At 38.7% G+C, this 18,612-nt stretch overlaps 1 protein-coding gene across 1 annotated transcript in view; it reads right to left on the bottom strand.

The window, feature by feature from the left end:
- The window catches only part of LOC126215376 (intermembrane lipid transfer protein Vps13), a 442,186-nt gene that overhangs the window by 297,304 nt on the left and 126,270 nt on the right, over positions 1-18,612 (bottom strand). Inside the window, exons 23-25 of the mRNA XM_049942070.1 lie at positions 14,878-15,050; positions 8,001-8,154; positions 6,380-6,548 (exon numbers count right to left, since the gene is read on the bottom strand). Coding sequence (XP_049798027.1) covers positions 6,380-6,548; positions 8,001-8,154; positions 14,878-15,050 — 496 coding nt within the window. The remainder of the gene's footprint in view (positions 1-6,379; positions 6,549-8,000; positions 8,155-14,877; positions 15,051-18,612) is intronic.

Raw genomic sequence — 18,612 nt, 5'->3', positions numbered from 1 at the left:
TCATATTTTATTCCCTACTGTATGTTGCAAACATCAACTCTGTAACAATTCGTGCTGCTAACAACTGAGACAGCTGCACTGGACAAGAAGATTTTCTGTGCCTGTTACCTCACGACACCATTTCAGAACGCATGTGAATTCGAGATTCCATTGGCTCAAATGGCTCTGAGCACTATGGGACTCAACTGCTGAGGTCATAAGTCCCCTAGAACTTAGAGCTAATTAAACCTAACTAACCTAAGGACATCACACACATCCATGCCCGAGGCAGGATTCGAACCTGTGACCGTAGCGATCGCGCGGTTCCGGACTGTAGCGCCTAGAATCGCTTGGCGAGATTCCATTAAAATGTAACATAGTAAATTATATATTCACAACTAGCTGTCACCTGTGAGTGTGCTCACACATCAGTATTTTTGTTATGATGAGTGACAGGGAGCATGTAAGCTGGCAATGTATAAATCTCTCTGTATACAGTGGTGTTAAGACATACATATTAAAAACTTATGCAGTGCTGTATACAAGCATATAATGAACGAGTTTCTGGTTATTTTGCTGTATGTTGAATCCGAAAGTATGCATTATATTTTCTAATTATGTTTAAAAGATAACTCAATTCATTACATTCGTACAGAAGCAGAGCTTATTGGAATTATACTGGCGCAATTAGTACTGGATGTGAGATTCTGTCACAAGAGCAACACATACCAACCATTTATCCTTTCCATTTCAATGGATTTTACTGCCTACATTCTCTCTCTGTCCCATTACAATCACATAGTCAATCATCAAATCCAGCCTCTCCAAAAGTCTCTGAGTCTTCAAGCATCTCTGAAGCTGTAAGATGTGTAACAAACAGCATCTAAAATGCAACAGGCTGATGGTTGTTCTAATGTCTCTGAAGCTCATAAGGCCATGAGATGTTCTGCATCCATGTTCCAGTGGACACCAGATTGTTCGGAGGTTTGTTGTGTTTGAGTAACCGTTGCAACTCTAGCTCTCCTTGACCGATGCACTAAATCAGATTTACGTTTTCAAGATGTATGGTAATTATTTTAAATTTGCTGGCTTACCATTGGATTTTATTGTTGTATCTCCACAGAAAGTCTCTAACTACATAGCATCTCATTAACATAAACCACCCACGCAGATCATAAACCACCCACACAATAACATTGGATTGCACTGTCACTGACAAGGGAACCTCCCCATCACACCCCCTTCAGATTTAGTTATAAGTTGGCACAGTGGATAGGCCTTGAAAAACTGAACACAGAGCAATCGAGAAAACAGGAAGAAGTTGTGTGGAACTACGAAAAAAATAAGCAAAATATACAAACTGAGTAGTCCATGCGCAAGATATGCAATAACAAGGCTAATATGAGTTCAGGAGCGCCGTGGTCCCGTGGTTAGCATGAGCAGCTGCGGAATGAGAGGGCCTTGGTTCAAGTCTCCCTCGAATGAAATTTTTACTTTTTTTATTTTCGCAAAGTTATGATCTGTCCGTTCGTTCATTGACGTCTCTGTTCACTGTAGTAAGTTTAGTGTCTGTGTTTTGCGGCCGCACCGCAAAACCGTGCTATTAGTAGACGAAAGGACATGCCTCTCCAATGGGAACCGAAAACATTTGATCGCAAGGTCACAGGTCAACAGATTCCTCCACAGGAAAACACGTCTGATATATTCTATACGACACTGGTGACAGCATGTGCGTCACATGACAGGAATATGTTGTCAACCCACCTAACTTGTACACTTGGCGAATGGGTAAAAAGATTGTTCTACCTTGCCCGATTTAGGTTTTCTTGTGGATGTGTTAGTCACTCCCAAAAAAGTGATTAAAACATAAGAATTTGTCACATAAACTGCAACAAATGAATGCAACAGTTTCACAGTCGTACAGTTTTCCCTGTGCTCTGTCAAAACATGTATTTTTAACGTTTTCAAATTTTTCCGTGTGTAGACCGTCAAATCCTGCATGTGTCCAAGCAAATCTGAACATGTCCTGGAATTTTGGAGAGCGAGGTTGATTATGTGTGAGTGCCTGAACTTTGATAATTGTCTGAAAATAAAAAATTAAACTTTTCACTCGAGGGAAGACTTGAACCAAGGACCTTTCGTTCCACAGCTGCTCATGCTAACCACGGGACCATGACGCCCATATCGCACTTTATCCTTGATGTTGCCTATATTGCGCATGGACTACTCAGTTTCTATATTTTGCTTATTTTTTTCATAGTTCCACACAACTTCTTCCTGTTTTCTCGATTGATCTGTGTTCAGTTTTTCAAGGCCTATCCACTGTGCCAACTTATAACTAAATCTGAAGGGGGTGCGATGGGGAGGTTCCCTTGTGAGTGATATATAAACACTAAGAGTCACCAACCGTCGCGCCAGCGTTGTCTGCATCCCACACATGTATAGTGTATTTAAAAATGTTGATAATACTCAAACAGCTAATACACTTTCCTAAGGTAACCTATGATCTTCCTCAAGATTCAAGCTACCTCCATATCAAATTTCATCAGACTTGATTCAGGGACAGAGTTGTGAAAAAGCAGTAGATAGCCACATTTAATAGTATTGGTATTGATACGGAAGCATGGATGAAACACGTTGAGAATTTTATAAGCACTGGATCGAGGATCTTACACAGAACATATCAACCAATAAAAGCATTTTCGTACATTTGATAAAGTTCAAAAGTAAAAGCGTAAATAGCTTTTTCAAAGAATAAGTTTTTTCCTAATGCACATAATATTCTTCAAATCAATAAATATCTTGTACTACACTCTTTTTAAAGTAGTCTTTGTTCTCCCACCAGGTTCAAGATCTCCACCAGGTTCAAGATCTATCTCACCTAATTTCATCAAAATCTGTTCAGCAGCTTTAGTTAAGAAAACTTAACAAACAGAATTACTTTCGTGCTTACAATATTAGTAGCTGTGGATTGAACACAGAGGATTGAATGTGTGTTGTATTTATCGCTTTCAATCATTATGTAGAACAATAAATGTATTTTCACAAACAGGGTAAAGTTCAAAAGTTGAAGAGTAAATAACTTTTTCAAAGATTAATTATTGTTCCATATTTGATCTTATATTCTTCAAATTAATAAATACGTTTTACTACACACTTTCTAAAGTAGCCTATGTTCTTCATCAGTGTTCAAGCTATCTCCAGACCAAAGTTTATTAAAATCGGTTCAGTGCTTTAGTCATGAAAATGTAACAGATGAAGTTACTTTCACATGTATAATATTAGTATGAATTACTTTGGTGAGTTTGAAACACCCCCATTTAAATTCCTTTATTGGGCTTTGAGTAATTTGCTGAAGCCACCAAACAGTTAATTATTATACGACCATGTGCTTAATGGAAGAAAGGCTATTGGTTTTTCTGCTGGTTTTGGGGGTATTTCAACCGAGTGCGGCTGTTCTGAGATTGAATAGTGGAGTTATCGAAAGTTTGTCTATTATTAAGGACCACAAAGGTTGCGATGTACAAACTGATATATATTTCCTACTAACACACAAATTCTAAGGCAGTTGCTACCTTTGCCTTACACGTCTAATTACGGTTATATCTTTTTATTGGTTGCTGATTTTCAGTACTTCGTCATATGCAATGCTGATGGTTAATATTCACAACAATCCTCACTGCAATCCACGGTTGTTGCTGGTCGATGCGGTTGACGCGAAACACGTCATTCGGCACTTGTCACTTTCTGTTTCATATCACTCGCGAATCGGTATTAGTGAGGTTCAACCCCACGACGATCAGGGGGACATGCTCACTCCGGTGAATTTTACCATTTACAACTCACTCAACCACCATTCTTGCCCGTCTCTCCAACACCACTTTTCACTCGACACTCTCCAGTACTACTCCGCACTCCACACTCGTCTCACTGCCTCCTGCAGCGCTCGACAATCAACTCCTGTTTCCTATCGACCTGGGCCTCAGATACTAGCATCTATGTTCGTGGGATCATGGATCCCTTACAAGTTCTAGTTATAAATGTACATTTACTGCCTTGTGAACTGAGTCTGCAGTGACTACTAATGGTACGAAAGGTGGCACAACTAGTGCAGGGTTGAATAATGCTACTGACCTAAAATATCACAGGGTTACAGATCGCACATAGGAAATGGAACACTGAAGTCATACAAAATACCACCCAGGTTATATTCCATTATAAACAGGTGATTTGCTCTGCATTTTAAGTCAAAGGTAGTTTATCTTGCATCTCAATGTTTATGACATCATATTTCCCAAAGTATGTGTCTTACTATGACAAATTTGCAGATCGATACAGTGGCATATGTGGATACTGTTTTTGTGAATGACGTTACTAGTAGAGAGGTAATAAATTAAAACGTCATTCCTGATGCTGCCGTTTTACTGTATGAGCAGCGCAAATTGCATAAGCGATCAACTTTTTCCTTGTGTGTGTGTGTGTGTGTGTGTGTGTGTGTGTGTGTGTGTGTGTGTGTGTGGAGAGGAGGGGGGTGGGGGGGTGGGGGGGGGGGGGGTGGAAGAGGTGTCAGTGAGAAAAAGTTTTGAAAAAGTTGAAAATTGTGTGAAGTTTGTTGGAAGTCACTAAGTGATCTCATTCTCAAATAGGTACTGGATGAATAAAGTCTGTGTGCATTTCTGACAGCTCAACAAACACACACACACACACACACACACACACACACACACACACACACACAGTGGCACTGTTTTCACTCCGAATAATTATGAAGTAATTTTTGTCAGAAAAATTAAACTTCCTAGAAATTATCAATTAACATACAAAAGCCTATAAGAAAAGCAAGTAAAATAACCAACAAAATATTCCAAATAATTTATTTTACAGATGAATTATCACAAATTGACATTTCCTGCAACACACACTGGCCAGATCCATTAGGTAGTGTTAAAGCTACCATTTAATATCATAACAGGTGTGATGTGAAGTGATTTTTAAATGGTATGTGTCAATTTTTACATTATTTAAAGGTTGTATTAGTTCTACAATATATAAAAATATGAGTCACAGGTTGTGTGGAAACTACTTTCTCTAATAATGTGTTTCATTTTAGACATCATCAGATCAATCAAAGTCACGGAAAACATGTCATACATGCGAATGGAGTCGTACATCTTATACATCAACCACAAGTTTTGCATGGTCTGACATATAAGATATTTGACTCTGCACCTACATATGAACTGTTTTCATTAACCTTCATTAATCTGATGATGCATAAAATGGAACATGTCATTAAATAAAGTAGTCACAATACAACCTGTAACTTCCATATATTTTTATAGTGTCCATTGTAACACTGACACAATCATGCAAGGCAACACATCACCCAGATCTCATTAACATTTGCGATGTTTGTGACAGTTTCGGAACACGCTATCGGCAAGTAGATGCACCAAGTCAACTCCGAGAAATGGTCATTTGAAACGCAACCACTGTGTCGCACGTCTGTGCAATAATGTAATTGTTGTAATACAATACTGTCACTAGTAGCCTGTTACGTAAAGTAGGCTCCCACTAAGAAGAAATAGTGCAGCTTGTCATAGGTAAACCACTATAAAACTACTTGGTATCTGGATTATTTCATGGAATTCATGTAACTTGTTCCAGTTATCAGATGAAATGGATCGAGGCAACGACTACTTCAGCAGCAGCAGCAGCAGCAAGCAGATTACTCCGAGTTACACCGAACAAAGATATGTATAAGAAATCAACTGAACTATGTAAGTGTCACTGCAGAACTAAGTGTAATGTTTTGGAAACTGTTCTAGTAGTAAACATTTGCACTTGTCTCAAAGTAATTGTTTGAGTGGTGGAGACCAGTGTGATCAGTAAGACACACTCCCACAATCACACATTTCTTCATGTCTACGGAACACAAGAATAACAACTAATTTTTTAGGTTTTTTGTTTAAATCAAATAATCTTTTTTCGATGTCGAAAATTTTCACCCCAGCAAAATTTCACTGTCACCCCCAAGTAACAACAGTTTCGTTACGTCAAACAAATGTATGGGGCCCATAAACTGCATCTCGAGGATTGTTTGTAACTTTGTTTGTTAATAAAGTGTCGTTCTGAAAGTTGAGTGGCTTTCACTGCTGGACCTTGCATCCTAGTTTACCAGCTCTAAGGTACTTCCACCTTTTCAGCATGTGTGCAAAGATGGTATAAGCAGATGAGAGTGTGGGTCATACTTAAATTTAAAAGTTGGCACTGACAATCATTGAATAGCCAAATATGATAAGTAGTCAACTCTTCCCCCCTGTCAGTCCCAGGCACAGAAAACCTGGACTACTCCAAATCACAAGACAGAAAGTAATTAATATTACAGGGAGACTCTTACCACTGAGCGTGGTAGGCCTCTGATCCATTCGGGACGTTCCACCAAATTCCCAGTCCGTCTGAGACGGCTTACTTTTGACTGTCGGCTTCGGTTGCTCAGGCTGACCCTCAGCAAGATTTCCCGTCAGGACACGCATCACCATACGGTAATCTTCTTGGCTCAGAGTTACCTAAAAAAAAAAAGGTATTTTCTCAGTAAAACGTATGTCCACATGAAGAATTAATATAATACTGGGTGATCAAAAAGTCAGTATAAATTTGAAAACTTAATAAACCACGGAATAATGTAGATAGAGAGGTAAAAATTGACACACATGCTTGAAATGACATGGGGTTTTATTAGAACCAAAAAAAATAACAACGTTCTCAAAATGTCTGACAGATGGCGCTGGACAGCAAAACGTCAGTGACTGCGCATGACAATCCATCGGCATCACAAACTGTTACCTGGCGATTTAGTGAAGCAGGGGGCATTTGCGGTGTGGGCGTTTCAAAAGATGGCGAAAGATGACGATTGGTTGAGTAAGGTATTGTGGACCGACGAAGCTCATTTCAAGCTCCAAGGGTACGTCAACGCCCACAACTGCATAATTTGGGCTACTGAAAATCCTAGAACTGTCGCGGAAACTCCATTGCATGACGAGAAAGTCACGGTACGGGTTAGATTTACCGCATCTACTGTTATCGGGCCTTTTTTCTTTGAGGAAATGCGTGATTCTGGTTTTGTAACTGCCACCGTGACGGGTGAGAGGTACGCCGATGTGTTACAGAATCGCATCATCCCCACTCTGGCTGATAAACACCTGCTGGAACGTACGATGTTTATGCAGGATGGCGCTCCACCCCATATTGCTATACAGATGAAAGATCTCTTGCTCGCGTCGTTTGGTGTTGATCGTGTGCTCAGCTGCCACTTAGGTCATGCTTGGCCTCCCAGGTCCGCAGACCTCAGTCCGTGCGATTATTGGCTTTGGGGTTACCTGAAGTCGCAAGTGTATCGTGATCAACCAACAACACTAGAGATGCTGAAAGACAACATCCGACGCCAATGCCTCACCGTAACTCCGGACATGCTTTACAGTGCTGTTCACAACATTATTCGTCGACTAGAGCTATTGTTGAGAAATGATGGTGGACATATTGAGCATTTCCTGTAAAGAACATCATCTTTGCTTTGTCTCACTTTGTTGTGCTAATTATTACTATTCTGATCAGATGAAGCGCCATCTGTCTGACATTTTTTGAACTTTTTTTTTTTTTCGTTCTAATAAAACCCCATGTCATTCCAAGCATGTGTGTCAATTTGTACCTCTCCATCTACATTATTCTGTGATTTATTCAGTTTTCAAATTTATACTGACTTTTTGATCACCCGGTACTTACAAAAAGGAAAGGGGTGCATGGTGTGGAGACAGGCCAGGGGGTGACCCTCCCCTCCTTCCCCAGTGCAAGAAGGCACTCCCCGCCCCCTCTCCCCAACCTAGTGCAGGAAGGGGCAGGGCCCCTGATGCAAGAAGGGTTGCGGACCCCAATGTGGGATTGGACTGTTGACAAGTGCTGCCCAATCGCTACCTATTTTGTTCGGGTTTGTAGGGAGTCTCACTGTACATTAGATCACACACCTGGACAGTATCGAGCCGGCCCTGGAGCTCTAGGTCGGGCACGTTCTTGTACCAGCCGGCCGACAAGTTCCTCTTGACTGCGAGGACCAGCGAGATGGGCTGCAGCAGCACACATTCTCTCACTATTTTGTCCACGGAGATGTCCAGTGCCACCCTGCACAAGAATACACCATACCGTAAAAGGAAAAAACATACCTTTCTCATAAGTAAATAATTCCGGGTTTTTAATTACCGTATTTACTCGAATGTAAGCCGCACTCGAATCTAAGCTGCTTCTGAAAAATGAGACTCGAAATCGAGGAAAAAAAAATTTTCCCGAATCTAAGCCGCACTTGAAATTTGAGACTCGAAATTCAAGGGAGAGAAAAGTTTTAGGCCACACCTCCAAATCGAAACAAAGTTGGTCCATTGTAATATGAGACACAAGTTAGGTCGAATGAATGACGATACAGCTACAGTAGCTTGGTTCGAGTTGTAAGCATAGCAGTTAAGCTTTACCAGGTAGCCATTGCTATGCGTCACTCGCTCCGTCCGTATTTATACTGGTACCCTTCCTTTTTCACGTGCTTCATCTGGTTTGAATCGATTGCTTATTTTTGTTTGATCTGGTAAGTGCTGTTCTCTTTGTTATAGGTGTTTACGTCACTCTAAGTTGAAAATGCGTTATTGTACTGTGTCGTGCATTGTTTGTCACATTCTGATAGTGTGTGTTTACAACCTGTCGTCGCTCGCGGCACGGCTTGCTTACGTGCGTGCTACCGCCGCTTACGATACAAAAAAAGAGAGGAATTGTCTCAGTAGCGAAACAATGGCAAGAGACTGCTATTTGCTGTTACTTACACTGCTGCTTTCTTTGATAATGATCAACAATAACCAAATAATAGACTGTGTATGATAGAAGATGTTCTGAACGAGAGTTTAGGTAAAATATTTCGCAGTTTGAAAATCTTTGCAGACGCCTCTTTAGTACATTACTTTCTGCACAGAAATTAGAGTCATCTTAGATTTAAAAATCTAGTCAATTGCCGTGGTTCATTTCTGACTGTATCACTATTAGGCATAAGAATAATACGAATATAAACATGACATGATATGTATATTCTTCCGCGTTTGCTGTTGTATCACACTAGTTTCGTAGTTTATTAGGCAGACAGGATTTAAATGAGAGAGCAGCAAACATGAAAGAATACATAGCAAAATGTTTATATTCATATTATTCTTATGGTGAAGAGAATACTGCATTTGATTCACAATTCATAAAAGTTCCTATTAGCAACCATCTCTTCTCACACGTAGGAAAAAATTCAGAACGTAGAGTTGGCCATATTGACAAACATCCCAAACAGTCTTCCCAGTCGGATTTTCTTAGTACATTGAAACGCTGCTACATTCCAAGATGAACAATACGGAATTTGAATTTACTTCGTTGGATAATGCAGGAAAATGCAGTGGTCGAAACTCTGGGCGGAGAAAAAAAAGCTCGTCTTTCACCTTTTTTTAAATTTATTTACTGACTCAGAGGTTTTGGCGCCAGTACTTATCTTTGTGCCTGCAAAGCATTCCTGTGTAGCGCTACATATATTCGATGGCAGAAGTTAGTTGTGGCGGCACCTACCACCATATTTCAGAACTTCCGCTTACTTTGCACTCGATTCTAAGCCGCAGGCGATTTTTTGGATTACAAAACCTGGAAAAAAAGTGCGGCTTAGATTCGTGTAAATACGGTACTTGATTTTTATCCAAAATTTGCATAATGAATCAAAGTTCTTTGTAGCATACCTGGAACTTCTAAAAACAAACAAGGAAAAGACAAAAGTACAATGTCAAATTCTTGACCTATGAAATTCACACTAACAATAAGACAGAAAACAATAGCAACAACAACGTTAATTATAAAATGCTATATTAAGTGAATAATCAATTAAATTTCTAAGAGTTAAGTAATTACAATTTGTACGTAACACACATGTATTGTGTTACATTTCGTGAAGAGAGCACAAGTGACACTTTATTCTGATGGCAGTGCCCTCATAACAGCAGCTGTATACGCTGAGCCAGCTATCACGTGATTTAAGTGACCGTAAAAAAACTCCCACCATAGAATGTTACAGACATCAGTGTTCCTCTTACTTTATTAAAAAAGTAGTGTAGATTCATGGTCAGCCCTCCTTACTATGAAATTACACTTGACCTTGGGAATATTATCCCAGATTCAAGGTCACCACCACTCCCCTACCCACCTTATAACCATGCAACTAGCCCCAGTGGACCAATAAGATTGGTTTCATTCTTGAGCTGTAGACATAGGGACAGGATCACAGTGTGGCTATTTGTTAATAACAAATTAATGTTATCGGAACTACGTTAAGCCACGTCACTCGAGGTCTAGTGAGAGGACGAGGATGTTGGTATTTCTTATCAGTAATATAAAATTAAATTTATTATAATTACATAAGTTTTGTCATTCGAGGTCTAGGGAGACAATCTGGGTGTGGGTATTGGTCAATAAACAAATTAAATTTAATATTATTACAAATAATCTTTTCCCCGAAGCTTTACCTGCGTAGGCATTTGACACATATATTGACTCTCTCTCTCTCTCTCTCTCTAACTATATCTCCCCCCCCCCTCCCCCTTCTGACCATACCTTCCTCCTACCTCCCTCACAGATTTGTTTAAAATCTGTATGCAATTCAATAGAATATGCATTAACTGGATGGATAGCTAAATGTGACCTTAGACGTAACTCCTACCTTATATTTAAGACAGTGTCTTCTAATTGTAATATTTTAAATTTATTTCCAATTTTTCCTAACGCTAGTCAATAACATGCTGATCTAACTTGGTATTAGTTACATCTTACTTAGCATTAGTCTCAGAGATGGCTTGCTCACCTTCAACACCCTAAGCACCTATTGTTGCATTTAATTCTGCTTTTAATGAATTCTTTAACTCATCTACTTCAACTTTTAAATCTGCTTGTAATTCAGATTATTTGTATCTAGACTGGCATCTGACTGCTTCATTATTCCCTAAATTGTTCACTCCAGCTAGTCAAAAATTCTTTGAAGTGCTACTCCAGTTTTCTAGTCTGCACTGGCATACAATTACAAAAGCAATAAGTTTCAAAATATTATCTCTCCACTAAAAACTGCCAAATTGAGAAAGAGAAGAAAAACTAACTTAGGGACACACCGAACAAACACCATTAAAAATTTCAATTTGGCTCTAACACAATTCATCAGAGGAAGTTCGTTGCGTCCACAACACTGATAATGAGCTGGGACACTGTACTAGGTGAGACTGGACTGCTGTTGGTTGGTGGGCAGCTTCCGATGATACTGCTACTTGTTACACCTGTGCAGGGGACCTAATATAAGTAGTCATCACCCCTTTGCGCAGTGTCAAAAATGGCTCTGAGCACTATGGGACTCAACTGCTGAGGTCATTAGTCCCCTAGAACTTAGAACTAGTTAAACCTAACTAACCTAAGGACATCACAAACATCCATGCCCGAGGCAGGATTCGAACCTCCGACCGTAGCGGTCTTGCGGGTCCAGACTGCAGCGCCTTTAACCGCACGGCCACTTCGGCCGGCTGCGCAGTGTCGGCTGCCAATCTTTTGACTAATCAACTTAACAACCTACTGTGTCATATCTTTTGCTGATAACTTTGATTGTTATTTATCAAAAAAATAATTTCTTCTTAAATTCTTGACTTCTGGTGAATGTATTTATCAATGAAGTTTTTCTTAATGTTTTGTTGTCTACTTCGTTGTCAACTGAAACAACAATAACTTCTCAACAAATCTTCAATTGAAATTTCAATTTCTTCCTGGTTTCTTTTCATTATTAACATTCTTTATGCATCTGATCAAGTTCCATTATTAACTGTTCTGAGTCCTGTCCCCTGGGTGCTAGAATGTTTTGTTTCAACTCAATATTTTCGGCTTTGAGTCTGTTGGCTGCTCACAGCTTTGATTTGCACCTAAGCTATAATTATATCGGGACTGTGATGGTGCAAGTCACTCCTTTGGCAGTCATGAATAATGCTGGAAATAAGATTCTTCAGCATGACATTCATCCTCATACAATAATTAAGAACAGTTTCTTCAACAATAATATCTATATATATTCTTCTATTTGTTGATGTTGTTGTTGTTGTGGTCTTCAGTCCTGAGACTGGTTTGATGCAGCTCTCCATGCTACTCTATCCTGTGCAACTTCTCTTCTCCCCAATTCTATTCAATACCTCCTCATTAGTTACATGATCTACCCATCTAACCTTCAGCATTCTTCTGTAGCACCACATTTCAAAAGCTTTTACTCTCTTGTTCAAACTACTTATCGTCCATGTTTCACTTCCATACGTGGCTACACTCCATACAAATACTTTCAGAAACGATTTCCTGCCATTTAAATCTATATTCTATGTTAACAAATTTCTCTTCTTCAGAAACACTTTCCTTGCCATTGCCAGTCTACATTTTACATCCTCTCTACTTCGACCATCATCAGTTATTTTGCTCCCCAAATAGCAAAAACTCCTTTACTACTTTAAGTGTCTCTTTTAGTAATCTAATTCCATCAGCATCACCCAACTTAATTCGACTACATTCCATTAGCCTCGTTTTGCTTTTGTTGATGTTCATCTTATATCCTCTTTTCAAGACACTGTCCATTCCGTTCAACTGCTCTTCCAAGTCTTTTGATGTCTCTGAAAGAATTACAATGTCATAAGCGAACCTCAAAGTTTTTACTTCTTCTCCATGAATTTTAATACCTACTCCAAATTTTTCTTTTGTTTCCTTTACTGCTTGCTCAATATACAGATTGAACAACATTGGGGATAGGCTACAACCCTGTCTCACTCCCTTCCCAACTACTGCTTCCCTTTCATGCCCCTCGACTCTTATAACTGCCATCTGGTTTCTGTACAAATTGTAAATAGCCTTTCGTTCCCTGTATTTTACCCCTGCCACCTTCAGAATTTGAAAGAGTATTCCAGTCAACATTGTCAAAAGCTTTCTCTAAGTCTACAAATGCTAGAAACTTAGGTTTGCCTTTTCTTAATCTTTCTTCTAAGATAAGTCATAAGGTTAGTATTGCCTCACGTGTTCCAACATTTCTACGAAATCCAAACTGATCTTCCCCGAGGTCGGCTTCTACTAGTTTTTCCATTCGTCTGTAAAGAATTCGCGTTAGTATTTTGCAGCTGTGACTTATTAAACTGATAGTTCAGTAATTTTCACATCTGTCAACACCTGCTTTCTTTGGGATTGGAATTATTATATTCTTCTTGAAGTCTGAGGGTATTTCGCCTGTCTCATACATCTTGCTTACCAGATGGTAGAGTTTTGTCAGGACTGGCTCTCCCAAGGCCGTCAGTAGTTCTAATGGAATGTTATCTACTCCAGGGGCCTTGTTTCAACTCAGGTCTTTCAGTGCTCTGTCAAACTCTTCATGCAGTATCTTATCTCCCATTTCATCTTCATCTACATCCTCTTCCATTTCCATAATATTGTCCTCAAGTACATCGCCCTTGTATAAACCCTCTATATACTCCTTCCACCTTTCTGCCTTCCCTTCTTTGCTTAGAACTGGGTTGCCATCTGAGCTCTTGATATTCATACAAGTGGTTCTCTTCTCTCCAAAGGTCTCTTTAATTTTCCTGTAGGCAGTATCTATCTTACCCCCTAGTGAGACAAGCCTCTACATCCTTACATTTGTCCTCTAGCCATCCCTGCTTAGCCATTTTGCACTTCCTGTCGATCTCATTTTTGAGAAGTTTGTATTCCTTTTTGCCTGCTTCATTCACTGCATTTTTATATTTTCTCCTTATTCTTCTATTATCATACAATAAATATTTGTGTACAAGACACTCTTAAAATAGGAATTTCACTTATCTTGTCCAGACCTTAGAAAAGAGTGCAAACGCCAAGGTGACCAATCATTACTAGATGAGAGTGAATATATATTAAAATATATTCTTTAATTTGCTTCAGTCACTTTCCCAAATGTCATGTGTGGCTCTCTGTCTAGGGCAGCCATGGAGGAAGCACAAATGCGTCCACAGTTACTTCTACTTTTGAAGTTCATGCAATCATTGCCTCGCCTTAACAACATGCTTCATCCCTCGATATGAAATACATAACAAAAATCCACAACAGTTGCCCTCTCTTAAATATTACACGATTACATCTTCTTCCAGGTCGTGAGCATCATTTGTCGGCAAGGTAGACACAGGATTAAACATGATTCTTCTGAAATGATATGTGACACCACAATTTCCATCCTCTAATGCACTATAAAAGAAGTCTAAACACACAAATTTCTTCAAAAGCTTTCAGAACAACCAACGTACACAAAGGGTTGAATTGAAGGACGAGTAACTGACGACACCCCATGAAAAAATGGGATTTATTTTTTTGGAGGAGGAGAGAAGGGACAGAGAAGTAGTGAAAGTGAATGAGAATGAAGAATATCAGTCAGAGTGCAAAACATAAAACAAACCAACAACAACAACAACAACAACAACACCAGGCATATGGCATGACACTATCATATCAACATGTAATCACTCCAAAACAGTGGGTTGGACAATGAAGATTATCACCATCAAAATTGTTCAGTTTAGCGTATAATCATGTAAACTGGAAAAAAAGCATCATTTTCATGTTATTGGAAAGGGTGGGGAGGACTACACATATTTTTATTTTGGGAGAAATTGAAGGTGGAAAAATCTTAATTTGTATTACATCAAACTACAAATTTTCAAAACTTTTCACAGAGTCTCCTTTCTGGCAACCATATAACCACATTCTACTAGTCAATGCAATGCACTGCTGATGCTGTGAACTAAATGAAAGGCTACAAACCTTGCCACCTTCAGGTTGACGAGTCCCAGGCGGATGTCGTCGATAACGGCAACATGTCCAGATTTATCCTCTGTAGTTATGTTGTGGAATTTGTTCTTGATAGTCAGCTTACCGAAGTCCAGCATAATAGCATCGGCACTCTTCGAATTTGTAGGAACGATTACAATAGGGGCCTGTGAACAGGAAAGACATGTCACTAACAGCCTCCATATCAACAGACTGAGCAAAAGAAACCTACCAATGCAATTCCATTGCAATTTTACACTTTTCAAATATATGTCTAAACATGCATTCAATGCCTATAATGCAATACATTTGTAGACAGTAAACATGAATCTGGACAAGGTGAGCAGGGCATTAATCATAAAGCTATTTTATCAATATAACACCAATAGTGTTGCTGTTCTTTGTGAGTATCAACACATTAAAGGAATTTGAAGAGGTCCTCTTTCCACACTGGAGATGAATGACATGTTTCAGAAGTTCACAATTGTTGTATGTGGGGATTGTTACCACCAATGAACAGTCACGAATTTCACCTGCATAGCGATCACATCACTGTGTGGTGTGGTTCCATGGCACATTTTTCTTTCAGGAACTCTGTCCCTGAGGACCTAGCATGTGCAGTGTGAAAGGCACACATTACTGTGATCTTATTTGCCACATGTGATCCCTGCTCTAAGGAATAGTGTGCTCTGGCTCAACTATTTCGATGCACGATAAAGTTTCACCTCATATTGCTTGTGAAGTCTCATGGACTGGACATATTTCACTATTTTTAAAGCACCTTCTGTGGTCACTTCTAGTGATAGGAATGCTATTGTAAGACCACACAGTGGACATATTGCACTAAACAATCAAGGTTTCATTGGTTTCCACTTTAAAATGGTTAAAGCCGAAATCTGCAATCGTGGATTTTATACATACATAATTTTATCACACATAATACAATACAAAATTTTATCACCAGGAAATTAATAGAGAAGCATAAAAAACAGACCCTGCAGATCAAGAGGAACAAAACAAAATACACAGTCATAGGAGGAAGAAATCGAGATCTGACACTGGAAGAACGAATGGTAATGATTACACATACTGAAAAGTACAAATATCTATGAGGAAAAACCAGACAAGGTGTTAAACAAGATAAGGAAATTAATTTAGGGATGAATGCTGGAAACATCACTACTGGAGCATTATGGTATTTTAAGATGCTGGAAACATCACTACTGGAGCATAAAATGGCATTTCATGGGGTTCACAGATCAGAAAGGAAACAAAAGAAAAAAGTCTTCAGAATAACTATTAGAAGCATTATGACATATAGGTCACAAGTATGGACAATTAAATCTCTATTAATGGAAAGACTGATAGCAACTGAGAACTACAGGGATATATAGGCAGAAAAGGGTCCGAAATGAAATTAACAGGAAGAGAATAAATGCATTTTGTGGACGAAAAACAACTTGTATTGTATGGACTACAAAAACAGGATATCAGAGGAGAGTGTTTCATGATGGATTACAAAATGAGAACCACCCAAAAGCAAGAAAAGTGGGAAACCATGGATACAAGGGATTCAGACATTAATTAGAAGAAAATATACTGATGAAAATCTATGGACAGGTGGGCACAAGTTCAGAATGAAAATTAAATTTGCTGTGAACCCTGGGTAATCAGAAAATATAAATCTACCATAAAACCAGAAACAACAACAGTAGTAGTAGTAGTAGTAGTAGTAGTAGTATAAGTAGTAATTATAGAAATAAGTATGCACCACAAAATGTACTGGAGAATGATCAATACAAATTATACTGGAACAGAACCATTATAACAGATAAAACAACACCACATAACAAACCTGACATCATACTCATCAATAAAAAGAAGAAATCAACACAACTAATCGAAATATCCATACCCAATACAACAAATACACAGAAGAAAACAGGAGAAAAATTGAAAAATACATCCAACTAACTGAGGAAGTGTAATGGTACTTTGACTACCGCACCTCCGCCAATACAAAGATATAATTTACCATCGCACACGCAGAAGAGCGCTGCGCCAGCAACCGATTTTTATAAATAATTTTGTTGGTCTTTTTACTTTTGCGTAGGTTTTTGTTTTTAACAACTAATTGATTACACACTCTCTCTCTCTCTGGTCTTCATACGAAAGACGTGTATTTTTCGGCGATGTGTTGAATGTGCTTTTGGGTGGAAATTAAAATTATATTACAAAGCGAGGTTGTTTCAATAGTGATTCGAGGTGGTTATCGCCAAATTTGTAAATTGATCATGACAGTGACAACTTTAAGAAGTTTAAGAACTAGCACTCCTGAAAGAAAGGATATTGTGGAGACATGGCTTAGCCACAGCCTGGGGGATGTTTCCAGAATGAGATTTTCACTCTGCAGGAGAGCTTCTGTAAAGTTTGGAAAGTAGGAGATGAGGTACTGGCAGAAGTAAAGCTGTGAGTACCGTCCGCGAGTCGTGCTTCGGTAGCTCAGTTGGTAGAGCACTTGCCCGCGAAAGGCAAAGGTCCCGAGTTCGAGTCTCGGTCGGGCACACAGTTTTAATCTACCAGGAAGTTTCATTATTATTATTATTATTATTATTATTATTATTATTATTATTATTATTATTATTATTTCTTTACTTTCTCAGACGTTAAGTCTGGTTAAAAATGGAAAGTGATGCGGACCTTGGTCAAGCGCGACTTCCTTTTAACTGTACGGTATATGTTACATTGTATTTAGGAATTTTCGGGTAATTGAACATGTATCAATAAGTACAGATTTCTGTAGTTGTATATATGAGTTTGGATGTAGCTGTATTGCGTTTATGTACTGGTGGATATTGTGTGGTATGACTCCTGTAGTTGATAGTATAATTGGTATGATGTCAACTTTATCCTGATGCCACATGTCCTTGACTTCCTCAGCCAGTTGGATGTATTTTTCAATTTTTTCTCCTGTTTTCTTTTGTATATTTGTTGTATTGGGTATGGATATTTCGATTAGTTGTGTTGATTTCTTCTTTTTATTGGTGAGTATGATGTCAGGTTTGTTATGTGGTGTTGTTTTATCTCTTTAATGGTTCTGTTCCAGTATAATTTGTATTCATCATTCTCCAGTACATTTTGTGGTGCATACTTGTATGTAGGAACGTGTTGTTTTATAAGTTTATGTTGTAAGGCAAGCTGTTGATGTATTATTTTTGCTACATTGTCATGTCTTCTGGGGTATTCTGTATTTGCTAGTATTGTACATCCGCTTGTGATGTGATCTACTGTTTCTATTTGTTGTCTGCAAAGTCTGCATTTATCTGTTGTGGTATTGGGATCTTTAATAATATGCTTGCTGTAATATCTGGTGTTTAATGTTTGATCCTGTATTGCAATCATGAATCCTTCCGTCTCACTGTATATATTGCCTTTTCTTAGCCATGTGTTGGATGCATCTTGATCGATGTGTGGCTGTGTTAGATGATACGGATGCTTGCCATGTAGTGTTTTCTTTTTCCAATTTACTTTCTTCGTATCTGTTGATGTTATGTGATCTAAAGGGTTGTTTGATCCTGTATTGCAATCATGAATCCTTCCGTCTCACTGTATATATTGCCTTTTCATAGCCATGTGTTGGATGTGTCTTGATCGAAGTGTTGTTGTTGTTATTATTATTATTATTATTATTATTATAGCATTTTTCCAAGTCGAAGGTGACAACAACTT

This window comes from Schistocerca nitens, chromosome 12 (genome assembly GCF_023898315.1).
Source record: "Schistocerca nitens isolate TAMUIC-IGC-003100 chromosome 12, iqSchNite1.1, whole genome shotgun sequence".
NCBI classification, from domain to species: Eukaryota; Metazoa; Arthropoda; class Insecta; order Orthoptera; family Acrididae; genus Schistocerca; species Schistocerca nitens.
The sequence above is the reverse complement of the archived record's forward strand: the minus strand, read 5'-3'. Positions and strand labels throughout refer to the sequence as shown.